The sequence below is a fragment of the Temnothorax americanus genome, unplaced genomic scaffold (assembly GCF_048541705.1).
Source record: "Temnothorax americanus isolate GAGA-0224 unplaced genomic scaffold, ASM4854170v1 Scaffold109, whole genome shotgun sequence".
Lineage (NCBI taxonomy): Eukaryota > Metazoa > Arthropoda > Insecta > Hymenoptera > Formicidae > Temnothorax > Temnothorax americanus.
The window spans coordinates 150,703-174,566 of NW_027509241.1; the positions used below are offsets into that span (position 1 = coordinate 150,703).

The 23,864-nt window shown below is 36.5% G+C and overlaps 1 protein-coding gene across 2 annotated transcripts in view; it reads left to right on the top strand.

The window, feature by feature from the left end:
- Positions 1-23,864, top strand: part of LOC143904792 (uncharacterized) — a 218,466-nt gene that overhangs the window by 65,444 nt on the left and 129,158 nt on the right. For both annotated transcript variants that reach the window (XR_013259043.1, XM_077419730.1), the window contains exon 2: positions 22,592-22,782. Coding sequence is in view for 1 of the 2 variants with exons in the window: in XM_077419730.1 (XP_077275856.1) it covers positions 22,592-22,782 (191 nt within the window). In the remaining variant the exon portion in view is untranslated. The remainder of the gene's footprint in view (positions 1-22,591; positions 22,783-23,864) is intronic.

Below are 23,864 nucleotides of genomic sequence, written 5' to 3' on the forward strand. Positions count from 1 at the left end.
TACGTCGTGTCGTCGGTCAGTGGGAAATTAATTAAGTATAATTACAGGTCTCCCCCTTTTACTTTCTTTGCGAGCCGCACGTTTTGCGAACTCGCTCGGCGTTCAGTACATATTATTAAATCAGGAAATATTATATAATTTCCATGCTACTGTATACATTCATGTTTTGTGTGTGATTTTTACATGCTTTGTTGTTTCATTATTTATCTATAATTAAAGAATCGTCTGATTAAAATTCGATCTTCTCGCCATTCCGGATATTTTATACCCATATACATTTGCAATAATTAAATGAAAAATTTGATGTTCCGGTATAACAAAATTGAACGCCCCATTTTTTATTAGTGTAATTTTAAAGATTTATAAAAAATTGAAGCCAAAATAGAAATAATGAAAAAAAAGTTAGACGCGAGAGCAGGAAAGACCTGGTCCACTAATCTTCGGCGGTGAAAGGCCGACAAGCGAGAGGCCAACACCCGATAAATGGATTTGAGATCGTTCTCTTTTACCTTTTTCGTCCCCTTCTCCTTCCTCCCCCCGTTTAGATCAGCCACGATTTGCTTTTTGCTCTTTACGTCGGACAGAACGTTCGTGTTTGGAATTGCTTGTACTATGTCACACGAATTCGGTAGCGCTAAGCCGTATACCGTGTGTGCGTGTATTGTACGAAGGAATCGTCGAGGAATTGATTAAGAACTGCGTGTCGCGACGATCTCTTCATTATCGCGTTTAGAGCGAGGAAGAAAATATATAAGATGAATTTCACACGTTATTTAAGAGGATTCACGTTAGCCACTTTATTTCGCTCCATTTTTTCGTTTTATATTTTATTCTTTTTTTATTTCGTAAACATTGAATAACTTATAGGGGAGAGTTGGCAATTACCGTGCGGTTGACAATTCCGCGCCATTGATGATGTTAATATCATAGAGTAACACGAAATACCCCACCCGCATGCGCCGTCAATGCGTTCCGGCCGTCCATGTAAACACAGTGCGCTCTGGAAGCTTCTCTGCTTGCGCGTTGCAATTTTGCTGGTAGTTTCGATAAGAGGTGAGTAATATAATATTTACATTAGAGAAATAAATTTGAGGGATTAGATAGGCTAAAACACTATAAAATTAGGTTGCAAAGTGATTTTAGAAACACGCCTTTCTTTCCTATATATTTTAATGTTGTAAAGTAAAATGATTGAGTTTGATAATTTCGCGCCCAAGGTATAATACTCATAGGTATAACGATAACTGTGTGTTAAGTGTTACCAAGACTGTTTAGTTTACAATGTAAGGTGCTTACAGAAAAGATCGTTGCTATTTGATTTGAATTTATAATGATTGTTATTTGTGTGTTAACGCATTCACTTATTTTTATATGTAGGTACCTACTAAACAATATTAATGCATAAATATAAAAAAAACATTTTGTTATTGTGTTCTATTTCATGTCACTGGCTGAATAAGCCAGAGTAATTTTTATATAGGTACGGTTTTATTAAACTGGGCACGATTTTATCAGACCTGGTCACGATATTATCAGATCAGTTTGATAATACCGCGTTTTCTCACTTTTTGAAAAATTATTAATATTTCAGTTTGTGTTTAACTTTCAAGATTATTGCTATGATATATATGGATAGCCAAATAAATGACCTATCTAAAACTGCACAGTTTGTTTTTTTGAAGCATTTCTGAGCTTAGATATATATACGCTTCGGTTTTTAGGGGCTCGGTAATTGCCAACTCTCCCCTAATCATATCAATATAATTGAATTCAAGAGAGGGCAAGTCAATTAAAATAATTTCGTATGCCGTATTTTACTATATATGAAAATAAAGATATAGGGTAACTCCAGTATATATACGCCGCAGCTAAGGAAACTATTTACTATGTTTAAGGCAAATAAATTATACTAATAAAAACTTTATACTGTCTAAACTACTATAAAAAAAATAGAAATATAAAATATTCATTCTTTGTATTTAATAAAAAAAAATGTTTAAAAACTTTTAGAAACCCTTGCATTTTTGCCATATATCCCAGAGGGGTGTTGTTAATGTTTATAAATAAACATTATTATGTATAATAATATTGTATTATTATGTATAATGTAATAATAATAATGTTTATAAATAAAGCGATAAAACGTCATAATAAGTTATAAAATTAAGAAGTTTATTAAGATGTAAGAAGAATAAATTATAAAACTAAAAAATTAAAAAAAAAATAGAAGAACGATAGATACATTAAAGGTTATTGATATACGATACAAGAAAAAGAAAGAAAAAAACACATAGCGAATTTCGATTTTTACAGAGCGTCTGTACTATGGCATAAATCCCGCATGCTAAAATGCCGTATATCCTAAACAGAAGGGATATACAAGATATCAACCTAAACAAAGAATATAAGAGCTATGCACTTATAATTTGTTGTATTCCATCCTTTACTATCCCTCTACACTTATGTATTATGAATTAAATAACCATTAAACCTTTTACATTCTCTAACAATAATTATTTTACGTAGGTCATAATATATGATCGCGCTACTTACTATACGGTGAGAAATCGATTCAACTCACAACGGTTTCGTTAATATTAACAGTAAAAAACTGAAATTACAACACAATACTAATATGGCTATACTAATAATGAAGGCAGATAACAGTGTGATTGCGAGCAAGTATCTCTATTCCTTCTATTTTTTCTTACTTCTGCTGCGTAAATCCTCGCGCGGCGTAAATACCGGAGTTACTCTAATAAAATTACAAAAATTGAAAATGATAAAAATTTGAAATGTACAAAAACTACAAATTTTTACAAGGACTTGTACTTTTTTATTTATGAAAGAATAGTGTATTTAATTAAATATTTCTAATTCTGAATATCTATAAATTGCTCTACAAGAATATATAATTTCCACAACTTTTTGAAAGATTCAAAATATGACGATTGCATTTTGATTAAAAAATAATAGAACAAATAATCAAAAACCGATATCCTCAGGTTTTATTATTTCATTTTGTGTGATATATTTCGCGATCCGATTAGAACGCGCAATGATAAATTACTTAGGGCCGGTTGTTCCAATCTGTTGGTAAGCTGACTAATAGTTAAATCATATGTCTATCTTTGTCCAATGTAAAGGATAAACGAAGACATATATATGATTTAACTGTTAGGTAGTTTACCAAGAGGTTGGAACAACCGGCCCTTAATTAATGGAAAGTAATGCTTATCTCTATCAATGCGATTGCGTTATAATTAGATCATATTGGCTGATAATTAATTAAACAAATGTCATATTTACATATGTGGCTTCTCGACTATCATTAATGGCATATGTACTTAACAGGACTCGCGGTTAGTAATTACGCCGATATAGAACCACTATTCGTATAATTCAATAAGCAAAAGATGGGTAATACGCTCGGCGGTGAAACCACGAACCGGTTTGCGTGGATTCACCTAATTCTACTTCTCTCATATATGAGTAAACGAGTCCCGTGCTAATCGCCGCGTGTGATTTAATGTACGAGAATAACTGCATAACTTGTTTGATATACAAATAGCACAGATTCAAGCATATAAAGGAACAAATAAATTTTTGTTTATTTGTGTTTTATAGCATATACGAAATGTGTAACTAAGAAATATAGTTGCAGATAGCTTTTACATTTGCTATATAGTTTATTTTTCTGATGATATTATCACACGGGACGTTCGGGAAAAAGCGTATTTGTGATTATAGGATACTTTTTCCAGACAAAATCTAATTAGAGATCTCTCATTTTTCACCTTTAATTTTTATATATATTCATCATTAAATGTTTGAATTAAAATAATTGAATAATTAGGGTTTATTATTTATTTGTGTGCAAAGTTTTTTTAAATCAGTCTTAACAAAAAAATTATTTATATTTTATTATTTTTGTTATAAAAAGAGATTATATCATTCTTTAATATCAAATCATTCTTCATAACGTTAATCTTATTGAAATATTTTTACATGGCCTCAAATTAGAATGATCTAATTGGTTTTTATAGGTGCAAATTGATTTGAATTATTCTTATCATTTGCGAATAAATAAAGCTTATTGGACATGTATTTCTTTTTATCCGTATATACATTTCGATCACTCGAAACGAGATATTCTCGCGGTTTGCCCGAATGTAGAGTGCGGTGCAAGTTGGTGATTGTCATACATATGCCGCATCTGTGCTCGAATTCCGGTGTGCTCCACTTGTACCTGTTGACTTCTAGGGATTGCTTGATTAACGACACCACTTTCTGAATCATAACCGCCTCGCGACCGTTTCTCGTACTTATTGAAATGTATACGATGTGACCACACGGTTGGCTCATTTTCAGCCGCGTGGTGGATACTCAATAATAAACCGTAGGTTCATATATCAATTTACAGACCATTGACTCTAATATAATCATTGATGATATGTATGACAATCGCGCATTGTTAAAATGTTAGCATTTTCAGTTATTTAAAATGTCATCAATATCTTCAGGCATTAATCTAACTTTTATCTGGAAACTGTCAATTTACAATATCAAAGTCTTCCGTAACAAAGCTATTATTTGACGAAATGTAAAAAAATATCAAAAATAAGGCGTAAGGAAAACTTACGCGTTCGAGTCATTTTATACCATTTTATACCGCAAAGATTGAAGAAATGTGATTTATATATTGTATATATATACTTATAAGGTATACATTTACAGTTATAGGAAATTCTTCGATAATCCTAGGAGATTAACACTTTTATCGTGCGCGTTTTATTTGAGGGACACAACCGTTTTGGTTCAGTGATAATTAAGTACTGCATGGTGATTAAAGAGCTGTGATGCGTAATAAATCACGTGTGTACGATGAATTATATATCATCCGAAGTAATTATTCCGCGTGATTATAAAGAAAGACGGAGTTGACTTAACCCCGATGTTTGTATCTCCTCTCTTTTTTTGCAGCCTGCGGAAATGAATTCCCGCGGCGAGCACTGCGTAACAAATGCGTGAAACAATTTAATGTATAGTAGCGTATAGATTTAACCTCTCGACTTCACTTGTCTTGCGCGTATCTTACTTTATACCGTTACTTGCAGTACATATAACCAGGCAACTTTAGGTGTCAGTGTGTAAGATTTTGATGAACGTTTATCTCTACGGATTCTCTAATTACATCAAGTCTAATTTCTATAAATAATGAGATCGAAAGCGGACAACTCTAATTTTTATTTAATAAAGTTAAATATAATATTATAAATTAAACAAACAATGTGTTTACTGTGGAGGTTTGTTAAAGATTGGACTCATGATATACATATATACGTGGAGACCCTGAATCGGTTAAATCTTAACTTAACAATAAATTAATGTTAATGGAAGCGAAGCTGAGCGAGAAGCGAGCTCGTAGACACGCGAAAAATTTCCTGGCACCGCGGGGCCAATATATAAGTGATTTAATAATTACCGAGCGCGCCGGGGCACGAATTAATGCCGTGGCTGCGACCGGCCAATACATTATTTTAATGAAACATGAACACGTGTATATAAATTACATCGCGGTGCTCGTTTTCTCCACGGTGCCCTTAATGGCAGCGCGCGCGCATCCCGGTCCCGCCTGGCCCACGGTGGCCGACTGCGGGCCGAGGACTAAATTAAATGAACATCTAAATCGTCTCGAACGCGGGCTCCACAAATCTTCCGACTGCCGAAAAACCCGATGGGTGCAGAACTGCTCTTTCGTTCTCTCTCTCTCTCTCTCTCTCTCTCTCTCTCTCTCTCTCTCTCTCTCTCTCTCTCTTTCTCTCTCTCTTCGAACCGAATCCACGAATAGAGCTACTAGGCGCTAACCCCGCTCGCGATCGAACGTGTCGCCATAAATTATCCCGATCGAAATTCGAAATTCGGTATACCGTCGTGTGATCACACGAGAAAAAGAGAGGGAATAAAAGAAGAAGAAGGAAACCTGCTGGAACAGATTTGCTAAAGTAACGCTGCACCATATAACGTGATAGTGCAACGAGGAATTTTCATTCAAATTGCTTGTGAGTGAAAGAAACCGTTTAGCTTGTGTGTTTCTTTTAATTTTTTATTATAAACGCAATTAAAATGTTATACATTTTAGCTACTATATATTATTAATATTTGCATGAAAGAGCTTGCGCTTCAATCATGACGGTTTTTTTTTCATAATTTCATTATATCATTGTTACAACAATGTTAATTCATATATGTGATATCATATAATAATACAGATATAACTTCTTTTAAAAACTTTTTTATGAAAGAAAATGAATTACTTTTTAAATAAGAAAAAGAGATTAAAAAAATTTTTGTAAATTTGTGCCAGTTTTTGTTATACAGGCTTTAAAATTAATGCAGGAATTATGTTGGCGGTAAAGAATGATTTTACTGAGTGGAAATTGGTCTAGCCAATCTGAGTTTACAGCTAATGGCTGGATCACGCAGGCTAGATATGTTACCTAGCCATTGACTAGCTTAGCACTAGCTATAATTTATGAATAATTATTTGCTGTCTAGTACTTTTCTAGCCCCTGCACGGTAAATATTAGAATAGATGGCGCTGGAAACTTTCAAAAAATTAGCCAACCGTTGTCTAGCCACTAGTAATTAAAAATTTGCTAGCATTCAAAAAGTGAGGTTATGTCTAAATAATTTTTCGCTATCTAGTACTTTTCTAGCCCCTGCACGGTAAATATTAAAATAGATGGCGCTAAAAACTTTCAAAAAATTAGCCAGCCGTTGTCTAGCCACTAGTAATTAAAAATTTGTTGGCATTTGAAAAGTGAGGTTATGTTATTCTTGATAGCGTCTTCACAACTGTCATTCTATATTATATTGGAAAGTGATTTTGAGAAGAATAAAAGACCTATATGATTTATATTAGTCAATTAATAGGATAGCTGACTTTTGTGTACTCATAGCAACCCGAGTGGAAATTGATCTAGCCAATCTGATTTTACAGCTAAAAAAATTAGCCAGCCGTTGTTTAGCCACTACCAATTAAAAATTTGTTAGCATTCGAACAGTAAGGTTATGTCATTCTTAAATAGTTTTTTCATAACTATCATGCTGGAGCTAGGCTACCGCCCAGTATTAAGTATTTAAAGTATTAAATATTGTTTAGCAATTCAAAAAAATTTCAGGTTTGCATTTCATATTACGGTATAACATAAGGAGAATTTAAAATTGATTTATTACTAATACTCGATAGCGTAGTGGATAGAGTGAACGACTGTCGAACTCATCAGCAGCAACAGTACCAGGTTTGAATCCCCCTTCGGTAAGTGGAAATTTTAACTAACAAAATTTAATATATAATATTATAACAAAATTTAATTCTCAGGAATTATCACAAATATGTAGCAAAAATGCAACAATTAATAAAATTAAAAAAATTATTTTTTCTATATATTTTTAAAATTGTCTAGTAGCTGCCTAACAATGCTATCTAGTAACTAGATAGTTTTTCTAACCTCGCTATGAGACAACTAAGCGTTACATTACTGGACAGGGGCGATATTGAAACTAGTATTGGCTATTTGGTAACTGGATGCCGGCGAGGTTAGATTTCCACTCGAATTATATAATTATATTAGAAACTATACGAATCCAATCAATTTAAATCGTTATGATTAACTAGCTAGTTGAGTGTAAGTTTCGATTGTCGAAACAGCGTAATTTTTGTTTTTGATGGCCAGCCACGTCGAAGTGATCAGATTTTAATGAAGATTTTATCTGATTGGAGATCCGCGCGACAGATTTATCGGTTTCGAGAAATCCATCAATTTTTACCGTTGGCTTCTTCCTCTTCTTTTAGACGCCGCGCGCCGGTGAATAAATTCGCCGTCTGTCATAGATTTAGCATCTCGCGTATCGATTTGCATAGATTGATGCGTATTATATACTTACACGCATATCTGTAGAATATTTGCAAATGCATATGTTCGTTCTTTGTATTTTTTAGGATTTTTTTTTCTTTCGCTTCCTTCAAAATATGAATGTATACTTGCTACAGCGTATTGAATGTAGGTAACAACAAAAATTATTTTAATGTATGCAAGGGTTCTTAGAAAATTGAATTCTTAAAACCAAATGTTTTATTTTGCGTGAACGATATTTCATATTGTTGACTTTATATTTCTCCAAACTAGATGCGAATGCAGTGATGTTAAACGAATCAGAAGAGGCTTTCTACCAATTTGCCGGAAAAGAAAGTTCGACGAACACCCATTGAATTAATGATTTTCCAAGTAATAGGTGCGTTTGATATCAAAATAATTAGAACGTGTAATTATATCTAACAAGCTTTACAGTTTAGCATTTTATTTCAATTTTAAATACCTTAATTTTTCATGTGAATTATTTAATATATGATTTAAAAATAAGATATAAATATGTTACCCGTGTAAATATGGTGCATTTTCACTCCGAGAGAGTTTCTATAATAGAACGATTCCAAAGCGATTACTGTTGAGAAATTATTACGCGAGAGACTATTGTTTCCTTCATAATTTTCACGTAGCAACGAGCGTCGCAGCGCCGCGATAATAATTAATATGCAATTTAATAAAATTGCATTTTATATTAAATTACAACTTCCACATTATATATGCTGTTGCACGTTTGTGGCGGCGAAATCGTATTGGTGGAAATCCGTGCAAAATCGTGGTGTCGTGGCGTGGCGAGAAATAGCCGATAGAGATCAGAAGAGGGAACGTCGCCGGTGTAGGCATCGTAAACAAAGCCAGAAGGCGTGGGATGTTCAGCGAGAGAGGCCTCACGGATTCGTTAATTGTACGGAATTGAGCACCGATCTGCACGCCGTGATATCTTCGATTTCTACAATAATCAACTCTCCGCCAGCTGCCGCGTAAATCGGCACGCTGCAGCAGCTTTCGCGTCCCGATGGTGGATTTATCGATAAGCTGTCGTATCTAAGCGATCACATAAAGCTGTGATTAACAGTACAGAGACGTTTAAAACGATCTGTGAATTTGCAACTACTTGCGTCTTAAAAAAGCGCAATTATTAATAGCAAACAATTCTATTATAGATCACTATGCTGACTTTAGACGTAACATAGATTGTTTTCTATCTCTAATGTTCGAATATCTCTAAAAAAGAAATCTCCGAAATGTCCTGTCGAATAGAATCCTTGCTCTAAATTCATTACTGTTTGTACCAGAGACGATTTTATTAGCATGTTATTATTGTCAATATGCATATAGTTGATCTCAGAAACTTATTATAGTTATAATTATGTATAATTGACCAATTACATATATCTGTAAATGTATACCCGAGAAAAAAAAAGATTTACGTGAAATTGGGGATCCGGTGATTAACGTATATAAGCGTAATAAATGCCTCGCAATTAGCATTCCATCGAGTAATGTATTCAGGTATTCGGGTGCTCTTCAACGGTTACCAAGCCCTTCTCGGGATCACTCGTCTTTTCGATAGCTGCCATCGCGGAATTTAAATCAGTGTGGTATCTAACGAACGGACTCGTGAACTGCATCCAAATGCAAGGGAGGCACCGTTTCAGCGATCTTCAACCTCTTCTCCCCGGCCGGCGTGTCGTGAGAAAGCGGGCAGTTTAATGAACTTCTTGCATCTCGATTGCTTTATGCATGTAATTTTTGTGTTTGGTATTTTATAAATCAGCAATTTTGAAGAAAATTGATGGAAAATTGTCGAAATAATTTGAACTCAAACGAACAATAAGTTACACAGCTAGAACGAACGTCGCTAGAATTTTATATCTCAAGTAGAGAAAGATTTAGAAAATATATAGATACAAGTACTGGCAATCGATAAATATCGGATTATTTCGTTTTCTCTCTTCCGCGGGAATAATATTTCTGATTTTTATGAAGAGGAGCGCACACGGGAAGAATATTACAAATCTCGTATAGTTTCCGAACACAGAGAGTGTGGGAGAAATGGGCACAGCCCAATATCTGCTAATGACTTTTTAAGTGTGCTCCAGGTAGGCGCACGGCCGTGTTCTGAAGCTGCCCTAATCTGACTTTAATTTATCCTACCGTTACCCTATCAAGAGAGAATATCCAGTAGCCTTTCCCATTTTTTTTCTCTCACCTATCGCTCGTCTACTACGCCCTTTTTTCTTACGAAAGCGCCGTAACTCGAATGTGATTGATCACGAGAATTGCGGAGGAAAGATATACCGGAAATCGTCTTTTTTCGTCCCTCCACATCCGACCGTGATCGTCGCGTAGCTTTTCTACCGACTTTTTATTTTGCAAGGTGCAACGTGCGTATACTTAAGACGCGAAATAACGTCTGATTTACGTATTTTAGTGTTTTTTTTAAATTAATCATTGAAATCAATAATTAATCCACTTTCACGCATTATTCTCGATTTAAACTTCTTTTCCATTTATTTTGCTTACAATAGGGATTTTTATGACAATTTTACGACGCAAGATCCATTTTGCATACGTTTTCCCGCGCATAAAACCGTGCCGAAGCATACAGCAGACGCGGTGACCCGTCTATTTTTTCGTCGCCGTCGCGTCTAAAAAAAAAAAAAGAAAAAAGCGCAACGGAAACGTATCGGACTTCGAGTTGGACGTGGAGTTTCGTAAGTATCGGCCAGAAGGAAAGAAAGTGACTTTGGCAGCGGAACAACTTTCGACATCCTGTGCCGAACAATCGGCCATATGCCGCGCCGAATGCCCGAAACACCCGAATTAGTGGTTTTCAGCCGCGACGTCAAACAATACGAGCTGTCCAGCGCGTCGAGAATGCAATTGCAGCCGGCGGTCGGCACGAAACTTTCGTATGCGTCAGGCTGTATTTTGTGTTCCACCACGCACACACGCATACGCGCACGCACGCACGCACGCACGCGCACAAATGCTCGAAATATTGGTGAATGGCAATGTCTATACCGAGTTGAATAATTACAAAAAATTCGCGATGCGCAAAAACGTTCGTTTCGATTTGTGGTGCTTGAAATGTTGCGAAGTCACAGTGTGTTCTCTTTCCCCCGGGAAAGGATATGCTGTTATACAGGGTGTTCCCGGGTTAAACGGCCAAATTTGAAATATATGAATTTAGAATCTCGAAACAAGAAAAATTTCCCTCTGGAGGTCGCAAACGCTTCGTTCAAAAGACATTGACTTTTGAAGTTACAGAATTACGAATTAATAATTTTGAAATAATTCTCGTTTTGAGATCCTAAATTCATATTTCAAGTTTTTTTTAACCCGGGAACACCCTGTATATTAAGGATGTGCATGATTATTGCATATAATCTTTTATATCGTATATCACAGTGGAGGTATATAATATTTATTTTTATTATATAAAAATAAATATATTGTTTTAATTTATATTCGCGCTTTATTTAAAATAATGGTTTGAATTTGATTGTACAATCTATCTCCTTGCTATACGTCATAAATTACGCACTACGTTTTTTTCTTTCTTTCTATTATTTCAAATTATTTGAAATTGTTAAATATTTATTACTAATTAGTGCTCTCGGTGTTGAATATGTCTCTTGAAAAAAACATATCCTTTTAAACGAAACGTTTCCTTATCGAGCGAGAATGAGCGAATTACTCTTGAAAAATGTGCGAGAGCGATGCGAACGTTTTTGCCGCTTGTCGTAAATTGATGCGGTGTAATTTAATGCCAAATGCGACGGATAACGAGAAGCGGATAACGAGTTGATGTATGGACGGTTCGTACCCCTGAAAATCATGTTCAGACCGGAATAATTTCTCAAGTGGCTTCGCATCGATAACGTTTAATGGATGATCACTGATCCCGTAATTTGCAAATACGAGGAATTTACATCGTTAAATCGCGCATTTATATACAATCTTAAAAATTGTATAGAACATATTCAATTTAATTAAATATATTTTATTTAATTCAAAAACTATATAGGCATATTTTTTTAGAGAAAAACTCAGTCGCAAATGACGCAAATTGATCACGGAGTCGTTAAATGGATGCAGGTATCGAGTTCCTATCTAAATTAATTATTAAAATTCCTTGATATGCTCTACATTGGTTGTTTGGATAAATTCTTCACAATTGTGTTTTCCAGAGATCTCAATTAACGTTATATTTATCGAAAGCAATAAAATTCTCGATGGACAGCCCGAGCCGCGGCGTCGCGTCGGCGTCGCTCCAAATTCGCGCGTCGATCGCCCCGAAGTGCGATGCCCCACGATAGAATGTCGCGGCTTCTATATATACTCAATTAGTTCCGGCACCGCGGAATCGCATCATCCCGATAACGCGCTAGCGCTGGCATAATAATTCCGTTTGTCACGCTAGTTACGCGCTCTATATAGCGTCGTGCGAGAGATCGCACGCGCATCGCAGACGCGCAACCCGCCACGATGCCGCATAAGGCTGCCGCATTAGGATGAGGGGAGGCTCGGACGTCGCGACGCAGCGCGTCTTTTTCTCCGCAATGGAGAGCGGAACTTTGGCCGGGATGGCGGTATAAATAAAAATTCGACATCTACTTTAGTGCATTAGTTATGTACATATTTTTTGGCACAATGTAAAATATTTTCAATGTTTGTCTCTCCGTATTTATCACTAAAGATAAGCGACGGCAGTTAAATTGAAAAAAAAAAAAAACAGTTGAATTTATACACTGAATAGTTTTATACACCCTTTAGAGTCCCAGAAAAAATGATTATGAGAATTACGATGAATTATCATTGTTACTTTGTTTCCGTAATTATTTATTTTAAACTGCTGTAAAAGATATTTGTGAAAATATTACTATTATCTTTTTAAGATAAACGAGATTACTATAAAAATTATGATCGCAACAACCATAGTCAATATATCAGTAAATTGCAGAAAGTATATAAAGACAACGAGGAAAAAAATGTTGAATTAGTATCTTACAATTAGTATCTTAGACGTAAGTGTACAAATAGCGAGTCGACTTGATGCAGGATTGATCTTCATTTGCATCGAGAACGTAGAATTCCATATCCTGTTAAGGCTTAATCGGCAGGATCTTCTCCAGCGCGACCAACAACCCGCGCCTCACGCATATAATGGCGTACGATCCGTGGCATAATCGGCATATTATACGCGATATTCCCGGGCGCGCGTGATATTAACGGGAGCGTAAAGTATCTCGTTCTCTCGTTACACGTGCGCCGCATTAGACACGTTAGCACGTATAGGAAGACGTATAGAGGTGCTGCATGCTATATTATACGTGGTAAGCGCCGCCGGAAGAGCCGTCCCGAACCAGAGCGTCGCGGAAGAACTTATCCTCCGCTTCCTAAAAGTTAATTATTATAATCGCCGCGGTTGTGCGAAATTAATTGCGCCGGCTGACCGGACGGAGATGCGACCGGTGATCTGCCCGACGATGTTACACAACCTGTTTTGGCCAAGTCGAGCGCTGTTCGCAAGATGGATGATCATCTGACGTGTGATAAGACAGAAATGCAATATTAATTCCGTTTTGAATAATCTTATAACTTGAATTTATTGAAATATGCATGAAAATTGAAAAACGTGCGCATCTCTGACAGACAGTGTTTCTATTATTAAAAATATTTGACGGTCATTTTTTATGTATAAACAAATTATGATCGGTTAAGATTTCAAATTTACATTGTGTTAATTTGTATGATATATTTTCGAGCAATTATCTGCCTCGGCAACGAGTAATTTTTCATCGCGCAATAATGTTTCGCCTGCAATTAGAATGCCGGCAAATGGAAACTCATGACGTATTAATTTCGGAGTTTGCGAATTTTTCGCGATGAAATGTATACGTGAAATAAACCTCCGCAGAATAATTTGCGTTATGTGGACTGGAAACGGGATCTGCGCTGCTAACGATACGTGGAATGCGTTTTCACGCACCACGCATGGTTGACCCGCGAGAAATGATTTTGCGGAGCTAGGTAAATAGCAATTTTCGCAATTTATTAAGAATACTCGCTACTCATTAGCAGTCCCATCCTCTCTCTCACATAGTTAGTTATACGTGGCTACTCTTTTTATTCGCGAAACGCGAGAAACTCTTAAGTAGCCTTACCTTATTTGTGTGAAGTAAGGAAGGAAGTAAACAGTTTTCTAGAGAAAAACAATATAACGCCTGAATTTTCAGGAGTTAGTTTTTACACTTTTTGAAATCCTCGAATTAATTTGATAAATTAACATGAATATAATACAGCTTTTTTGGATATATCGCGTGCGATGAAACTATTATATTAAATATTTATATATTTTATTTGAATTCTCGCATAATTGTTACAGAAATAGTATTCATATTTATAAGAGAAATGTGATATTTCGAAAAGTAATGTCTATATATTAGTATGTTTAAATAATAAGGTGTACTTTATTTGCATATATAATTGATTTTCAATACAGGATTAATGTCAACTTTGCTCGCAGATAGCACATCCTCGATATGATAACGAGGATATGTTTTTTTTCGATATTCTCTTGCCCCCTGTGGCGTGATGAAGGATACTTACATGGCAGCGGTAATTTATAGCGGCTGCACGTAATTTTTATTTTCCAGCGGAGTTAAGCGTTTTTATCGTAATTGCAGTGTTTTTCTTAAACGGGTTCAACGCGGCATCGTTGAACGCTGGGAGAATCTTTCCGAACCGGGTAAACGGATGCAGCCGTGTATATTCAACGTATTGTTACCGGCCTCCAGATCGCGCTGGAGATAGTCGCTTATTAGATTCAATGCCCCGTCTCGCGTTGAATCTGTCAGTTACGGACCGTTAAATGGCTGCCGTATAATAGGCCGCGACAATTGTGTTACGGTATTCACGCGTGTCGCTTGCTTTTACGACAGTTTTAGACAAGGAATAGGTACTCACTCGTGATTTGTCGTTACAAACGACACAAGTAACGACACGAAAATTTAACATCAATAAATATCTATATATGCAATTTTTCTATAAAAATTTGTTCTGGAGAAATAAATTCGAAAAAAATAATAGGAAAACTTATTACCCGAGGCATTATTTAGTATTTATCGCCATCAGGAGCTATCAATTGTTACAATATTACAATATCACCAAATTGTAATAGCTTTTGACATACCTAATAGTAAAAATGTGAATAAAAATACATTTTGAAGTTGGAATGCATATACGATAACTTCTGAGGCCCTATTTATTATTACGTGAATATCATGCAATCGGATATTTTTTTGAGACGACGGGGACAGTCGGCGGCGCGTGTCACTTCCGGTGGAACAAAATTTTCACTTTTCCATTAAAATGTAATTATCGCGAACGAACGCCTGAAAAGCACCTGAGCCATTATCCACGGTAAAGCAAGTCATAATTTTTCGGCCACGTGACCGATACCTAACGATATCGTCCCGCGGGATCTGATTCGATAAAATCGGTTCTCCGTCTTTCTCACGGAATACGAAAAGCCGGTGACGCGTAAAATGTAATTAACTAGCTGCGATGGAGACATTTCGGCATGCATAATTTATTTTAGATCAATCAATAAACACACACGCGAAGAGCTTCTTATGCTCTTTTCGTCCGTATGCTAATTTAAGATTATAATATCGATAATATTGGAATCATAATTTGAGCCCTAGAATACTATTAACTTTATACATAAAATGTTTCGGAGCTTACGATATCATCAAGGAATAATTATTATAATTCCAACAATTTACTATACATTATAGCTTAAAACTATTCTTATGTGTCATTCGAGGCCTCGTCTATTATTCATTGCTACTATATGTGATTATCTCAATGACAGAGCGCCTTTTTTCCTCTCGCCTAAATTAAGTACTTGATGCACTAATCGTATTACAGGGCATATACAGGCCAACTAGCCGCGAGAACGCGTTATTCTATTTACAATCCATCTTTCGGCAACGACAGACACAACGTGCTCCATTTTAGCTGCCATCGCCTCTCTCTCGCGTGAGAAGGGATCGGTCCAAGGTCGAAGCCGAGCACTCCCATCAGGTAGTCTTTTTCCCTCCACCCTTCTCGCGCTCTCTTTGAGGGGTATATATCACCCTCGCGTACGCGGCTATCGGGGTGACCATCCCTCCCGTGGCGGTGGGAGCTTCCATTGCTACCCCATGCTGTCTGCCACCCCGGAACTCGACCGGCGGTATATCTATCCTCGAAAATCCATAGTGGACCCACCCTCGGTAGCGCCTGCGCATCTCCTGGTTTCGTTCCAACGACCAATCCCTCGTTCTTGCCCTCGGCGTGGAATAGCGTCGGCGAATACACATAAGCAAATGCAGCTAATAATACTACATCATTGTGACTATAACATATATCGAATATATCTCGAAGAGAGAGATATATATACGAGGATAATTGAAAAATTAGGTATACGAAAAGATAGTTCAATAGATTAAGAGATAAACTAATGAAAGTAAAAAGAGATAAATAGATAGAAGAGAGAAGAATAAGTGTACACACACACATAACATGATTATCTATTATATTTATTTCAAAATGTCAAGAATATATAAGTTATGTTTTTCTCTTCAATCTTTCTGTACAGGTGTTTAAATTTCTCTCGGCGATAGAGAAATTAAATAAATGAGAAATTTTATAGAGAGCTTTCTAAATCTTTCCTATCAGTGCAGCTGACATCTTTTTTTCTCTCGTATTGTTCTCTCCGCGTGATTTTATTTGGTCTCTTTAAAAGATCATATCAACCTATCATTATAGTCCCGAGTCATCGGCCATTCTTTGTCCACTCCGTCTTCCGCTTTTCGCGCGCGCGCGCGGGCGCGCGCACAGAGGATGGCAGTGCACAAAACAGACTTTAATGCGAGCACCGAGGCAACCTTGACTGGGATTTAACCGCCTGATGGATTCGAGGATGGCGTGCGGTGAGAGCTTCCGACCGTCTGAACGCGCCACCTTGTAACTCATGTTATTTAATTCTAAATCAGTCAGTCGCTTACGGAATTAGTCGACGAGAGAATGCGACTAATTTATAATTCCTAATCGAACAATCGGGCACTCATTACGTTTTTTTGGCACTTGCAAATACCCAGGAAAATTATCATCTAAGCTTATTTTTATCTAATTATTATATATACACATTATTTTTTTTTATCAAAGATTTTAATTTAATTTTATACGTAAGTTATAATGACAAATCGAAACCATTAAGTTTATTTAAATCGTGAAAAATTTTAATGCAACTATAAATAAATAACGTTTTAAAAAAAAATATGGAGAATTTTAAATAAATCTCTAATGTTGATCCAATATAACTTGCATTACTTTTCACGACACATACCACACACACACACACACACACACACACACATACATACATGCATACATACATACATACACACACACATACACACACACACACACACACACACACACACACACACACATTCGCTTTTTCTCTTGGATTCGCAAAAAAGAACGCATTCCGTTCGAATATAACACTGGAATGCGTTTTTGCCGGCACGAAGTCCCTCGCGCGATTTTCTTCGAAAAGTCGGTGAACCTGTCTCTCTCCAGGAAAACGTCATTGAAAATTACCCTGGCGGTGATCCAGGATGAAAATTGCCGAGAGACCTTTCCCTTAACGACCACGCGGCAACATTGCCCGCGCGGCCATTAAGCGGAGTCTGAAGTATACACACGTATGTTTCGAGTGCGTTACAGTGTCACGGTTCGCGGAGTCGATACGCATCTACGCAACTGGTCTAATGCTACAAATGCGTTATGCGCGTGGATTATCTGGAGGGGGGCGGGGCGCGCGAGGACTTGACACGTTATCACCTGGCCTACCTCTGGCCTGGCCAAAATCATGCGTCACCTCGACAGCTCGATCGAAATAATCGATAAGCGCTCAAGATGAAATATAATCGAGCCGTTATTCTCTTATACGTTTCATGCCGCGTGTCTGGCGCTAAATGCAACAATCGAACTTCAAGTTTTATTCGGATCCGTCCCGTTGAAGCGTTCACTTCACTCGCGTGAGGTACACATATGAAAATAAAATGATACACCGAATCGAAATTCATGTTTCAAAGGGATGGGATTTACTCCGTTCTCGATTTAGATATACAATTAATTATAGAGAAAATCCCATTCACGGTCCGGACTGGATTTCGGTAGCTTAATTATAATAATCTGTGTAAACGGCATTTTTTTCTCAAGTAACTGAATAAGCGATCAATTGCATAACGGTGTGTATTCTTCAAGCAGGACGCGTGTCGCAGTGTTCCTTCGGATCTATAATTTTTTTATCCATCTGTCGTTGAGGTATAGTTACCGTGCACCTACAGATAATGGCATAGCGTCAGACCTCGTTTGTATTTCTGAGGTGGCTATTCTGAAGATCGTACACACGGTTATGGTACGTCCATGGTTATACCATACGCAGTTAAGTTCGCACAATTTTTCACTTTTATATAGACGCTTTCTACATGCGTAAGTATTATAAGCTTTGCGTTATGCAAGACTGGTCGGGCACGTTAGGTATACTTTCATGTCAATTCGATAATCTTGAATAATCTCGACACTAATGATGCAATTAGAACGCTTGCATCTAATTAGCTAAATCTGCATACAGATAATACGTAAAAATATGTGTATAAATTTATTTTGTTTAGTCTTTTTATTATTAACAAAAGTATAGCGGAGTAAACTATTATTTCTTGGTGCCCGAAGAATAGCATAATAGCCATAACATAATAGCCATTTTGTATTACTTATATAATTCAAAATTAAAATTGGTTAAGAATTCCGCGTCGCTTTTCTTTCTAATTCCTAATTTTCAGTTATAGGTAATGAGATTCAGAAATTAAATTTGTGAAAGAAATTATATTTTAATTAGCAAAGAATCACAATTTTTCATGCATCTCACAATATTCTTTAACCGATGATTCACAAAATGTAATTTTTGAAGAATGAAAATACCATTATTATCCTCAGAAGCCACGAATCTTCGAAAATGTTGAGCGCAGCGTACGCCCTGAAAAAGCGATGTTAATTAAAATGCTTAGGGGTTAGAAAGCGTGATGAATGGGATTGTCGGCGATATACCGCGCGACAAGCGGCCGCGCCAAGAAGCACTCTATTAATTATTAGACGACACCAAATCCATTATCCGGGATGAGGAGTGACGGAGGTCCGCGAGGAATAATACTATTCGAATGCTATTAGTGTTTCACACCGGACGTTCGTTTTCCTACCTCCTCACCCTCTTCCTCCTCCTCCTCCTCTGCTCCTCCTCGATAAAACAAAGCTAATTACTGGGCCCGTGAACGGGGCAGGCGCGGCACCACGGCTGCGTAGGTCCGGTGTTAACCCTACGTCCCCTCCGTCGGGTCCATTGGACCCACATGCTTCTAAAAATGAACTTACAGGCGGCCTCGGAACTGCTCTTTCAAGCACAGATATTAGAGCATAAAATAAGAGGAATGGGGTATCGATATGGTTATATAAAATTATAAAATATTGTAATTTATATAATTTATTCTGAATCTCTCTCAGCCCCAATGCTATTATAAAATTCTAAATATTAATAACACTTATTTAATCATGCAATAAAACTACATTTATTTTCAAGCTATAATTAAAAATTATCAATGAATTTATGAATAAAACTTATTTTTGACGAGTCCTTCTTGATACCAAATGTACGTCTCTGTCGAGGAATAAAAAGAAAATTCTCGGTATTTTCTCGACCTGTTAGGGTCTGTTAGGGTATAAGATAATTTCTCTGAGGCGATCTATACTGATCACGGGCGATTTAATATCGTATACGTTGATGATATACTGCTTACATATGGTTAAATGATCAATTTGAGTATCAACATCTCGTTATTCTCTAATATCTTAATATTATAATATATTCTTTTTTACATGCAGTGAAGTTTATAGCATCATTATCGAAATTATTACGCTTTTTAAAGATTCTATCTATTTAAAATTCAACGGTAAAAAATGTATAAAAATGTTACAAAAACGTGAAAATACGTAAAAAAAAATTATATTTTTATAAAATTATTTGTCATTGCAAGAATTATACATAGGTATATGTATGTTTATCAAACCTAATATCTGAAATAGATATAAAACTTATATGTTTTGAAATCCTATTTTAAATAAATAAAAAAATTAATTATTAATAATTTTATTAAAAATAATTTCTGGAATTCGAAATTTTCTCAAAACATTTTTTTATATTTACTTATACACTAGACTTCTCTCGCGAGCAAAATGTATAGCGTAACATAAGATACATGGGTGCAAAAGTCGGGAAATAAGAGACGTCGGTCTCGCGGCGTCTCTAGGAGCGGCAGAGCTCACAGTGACATCTCATTAACACTATTTTCTTAATAACCCGCGATAAGAACTGGTCCTGCCCGCGAACCATTCCGACGAACCATTTCGTTTTCTTTTTTTTTTTTTGCGCAGCCTTGGCGAGCTTCTTGGGGGCAGCGCAAGTAAAGGCCGCGCAAAGGCCGTGCAAAGGCTGTTAAATATATGTATACACCGCGTAAGAATAATAATTATTCCTAAGTATAGCCCTGCGCGAGAATGGCCATCGCGCGGCAGCGCGGTGTCTTTGACGGGGTATTCGAGAGTATTCCATACTCGTCTCGTAACGTCATGGTCGCCGTTTCCCATGGCGAGCGCTTCAATTAAACAAACAGTTCGGAGCCAGATGCGTAAAATTTGATTTTACATATTAATTCCATGGATAGTCAATGGCACCGCGTCGGGGAATCCACAAAAGTCACGTCGTTAACGATGTGACTTTACGGTGCAGCGAGAGGGTCAGCGTATTGGGTCATGCAACTAAAAAAAGAGGGAATCATTCGTGACCGAAAATAAAAATCGAAACTCTCGTTTTGGAACAAAGGAACTTCAAATTAAGTATAGTGCGCAACCCTACATTTTTATAGGAAGAATCATCACGTGGATTCGCGACTTCGTTTTTTACGGCTTAATTAAGATTACAACTTCCAATAAGGCATTTAACTTCGGACGTTAAATTTTTACAATTGAGGATTTGGATTCTGATATACAATATCTTCTGTGTATTAAAGTCACACATTATTGTTAACTCTGGAGTGTGCTCTCCGAGTTGCAATGTTAATTTCGTAAGCATTTCATTGTGATGAGATTCCATGTCATGTTAACTGTTACGATGCACGCCAATGCGGCTTTCATATTCATAGCGAGCGCGTCTTATTTAAGCAGACAGCGCGTTGCTTAAAAATGAAGTTTGCATATAATTTTTCAAACTGCGGCATCACTTCTCCCCATTTTCCCATTAGTATGCGTATTTTAAAAACTTATAAGATTTGAAATTTTTTAACACTTTAAATTCTAAAAGGTCGTTTCGTTAATTAACGAAATATCTCACAGATAAAAAATAATCTAACTTTGCTCACGATAAATAACTTCTCATGTATCTTGCGTTGTATAAATTTATTCCTCTTGCGAACAGGAAAAGATAACATGTTTATACTTTTGGAAATCAATATATAGTTTGCTTCTCAAGCGCGATATTTGACGAATTAATAATTTCTATAAAATGTTTACGTCAATGTTGGCTAATCGGGCCATCATGTGGTAGCCGTACCTGTCAGTTACCACTGTCATAACTACTAAATAACTCGCACAACTTACACCGAATCGAATGGCCCCGCTCGCCGGCGCGGCGTAAATACTTCAAGTTACGAGCCTGGGCATGCGTAAAGACACTCTCCTCGCCTAAAGACACTCCGGATTGGCGAAGTCAAAGGCGCCATACGTGTCGGCAGGGTGTCAATCAGTCCGCCTGGCACACCGGCAACTTTTAATTATCGAAATCCCGCGGGACACGGCCCGCCTGTTGTTAACGATTCGCGAAGCGCGCACGCTGATTCCAGTAATGAAGAGTAAAATGTAAATCCGCGTTTACACATATAACGGTCGGCGTGCCGCCGCGAATTGATTATTAAAGTTAATCCCCTAGTCATGGAACTCGGAACAAAAGCCCGCTGGTTATTGAACCCCTCATCGCCACGGACCAGCAAGATCGTTGATTGCCGAGCGTTGCAACAGCTTTATTTTTAGCAGGCTGCAACGAGCTGCAACTTCTGGACACTTAGAGCGGCGCTCCGCTGTATTTTTATTTGCAATATCCGCTGAACGGCATTTCTCGTGAAAACTGATTATACTTTACAGAAGTATATTCGAAGTCGATCTTTTTTAGTTGTTTTCTTCACTCTGCAGTTCTAAGTTCTTTTGCTCCGAAAGGAGCACTTAAGTTATTTATGCAATATACACTTAAAGAGATGTTTAAATAATTTTTTACTAATTATAAGCTTTAAAACTTTAGTTAAAGACTAATACAAGATTATTCCAAGTATATTGTTATCTATTTAATCTCCAAAATCTTTTCTATTTCTAACATAACATTTGTCAAAGAAAATGTCTCTAAAATACCTAATTTCTCTCGCTCTCTCTTTTCTTCCACTTTATCAAAAAATTTATATACATATTATATACATAAGGGTGTATTTGTCTCATTGCAGCTTAAAACCACCACAGAAAGACGGAGTGACAAAGTCGAATCCCAGCAAGCGGCATCGAGAGCGATTAAACGCCGAACTTGATACGCTGGCATCATTACTTCCTTTCGAGCAAAATATCCTTAGCAAGCTGGATCGACTAAGCATCCTCAGACTCAGCGTAAGCTACCTCCGCACTAAGAGCTACTTTCAAGGTAAGTATTCAGAGTTACGTCGCACGTGTATTATCGCAATTCATCGCGTATATGTCGCGTATCTAAGTTTCCCCAAGTACATATAATGTAAGTACAATTCTCATAATTATAAAATGTACAACGCACATCCACATCAGGAATTAAATCCAATTTAAATTAAATAATTATATTGTTCTAAGTCATTTGACGATTTGTGTTCAAGAAACACATTACGCGCATTGGTTAATTATTAGTTATACGCTGTGATAATTATGTTAAATCTACCTGAAGCTGGTAATAGATTATTTCAATTTATTAATTATCACCATGTCCACAATTATCACCTGTGCATAAATGATAGCTGAAATAAGTAGAATTTGGACAACAAATATCTTATAAGAAACGTTTATTAGTTTCGACTTCTAATGGCAATATAAATTGAAACGTTGCTACGTTTCGACCCCTCGGATCGGGTCCTTATCAAACAATCTAAATAAAAAAAAACACACAATCCGGTATAACAATAATTCGGTCAGCAGGATAAAATTAATAGTCAGGAGAACATATTATAAATAAAGCGATACCTGGTAACTATTCCTTGTCACAAACTTAAACGTCGGCATTCTCGAAAATTTTGCCCGAAATAATCAACTGATCGCTGGGAATAATGGTCAGTGAGCAATGTAAAAAAGTATGCGGTTAAAGGCGAGCAGAAAATAACTCACACGTGTAAGTCGGTGACAGTGGAGAACGCATTAAAAATATAAAAGAGTGACCACTGCGATGAAACGTTGTCAGTATTGAAATTTTCTACGGAGCAGAACATTATCGTGGAGCGACGACTAACGCGTGTTCACATGTCGTAGTTGAGAGGTATACTGACTGCTTTCGGTATCTGACACATTGCAGGTTGTTCGAATAAACAAATATGGTTCGCATGATATTTACACCGATGAAAGTACTTTGTCATATATATATATATATATATATATATATATATATATATATAAATCGGATTTAAGTTTTCTGTATCTTTCTTTAAATTTATCGTTTTCGTATGTTTTTTAATTAAAAACATTTCAGCAATCTCTCTTTTTTTAATA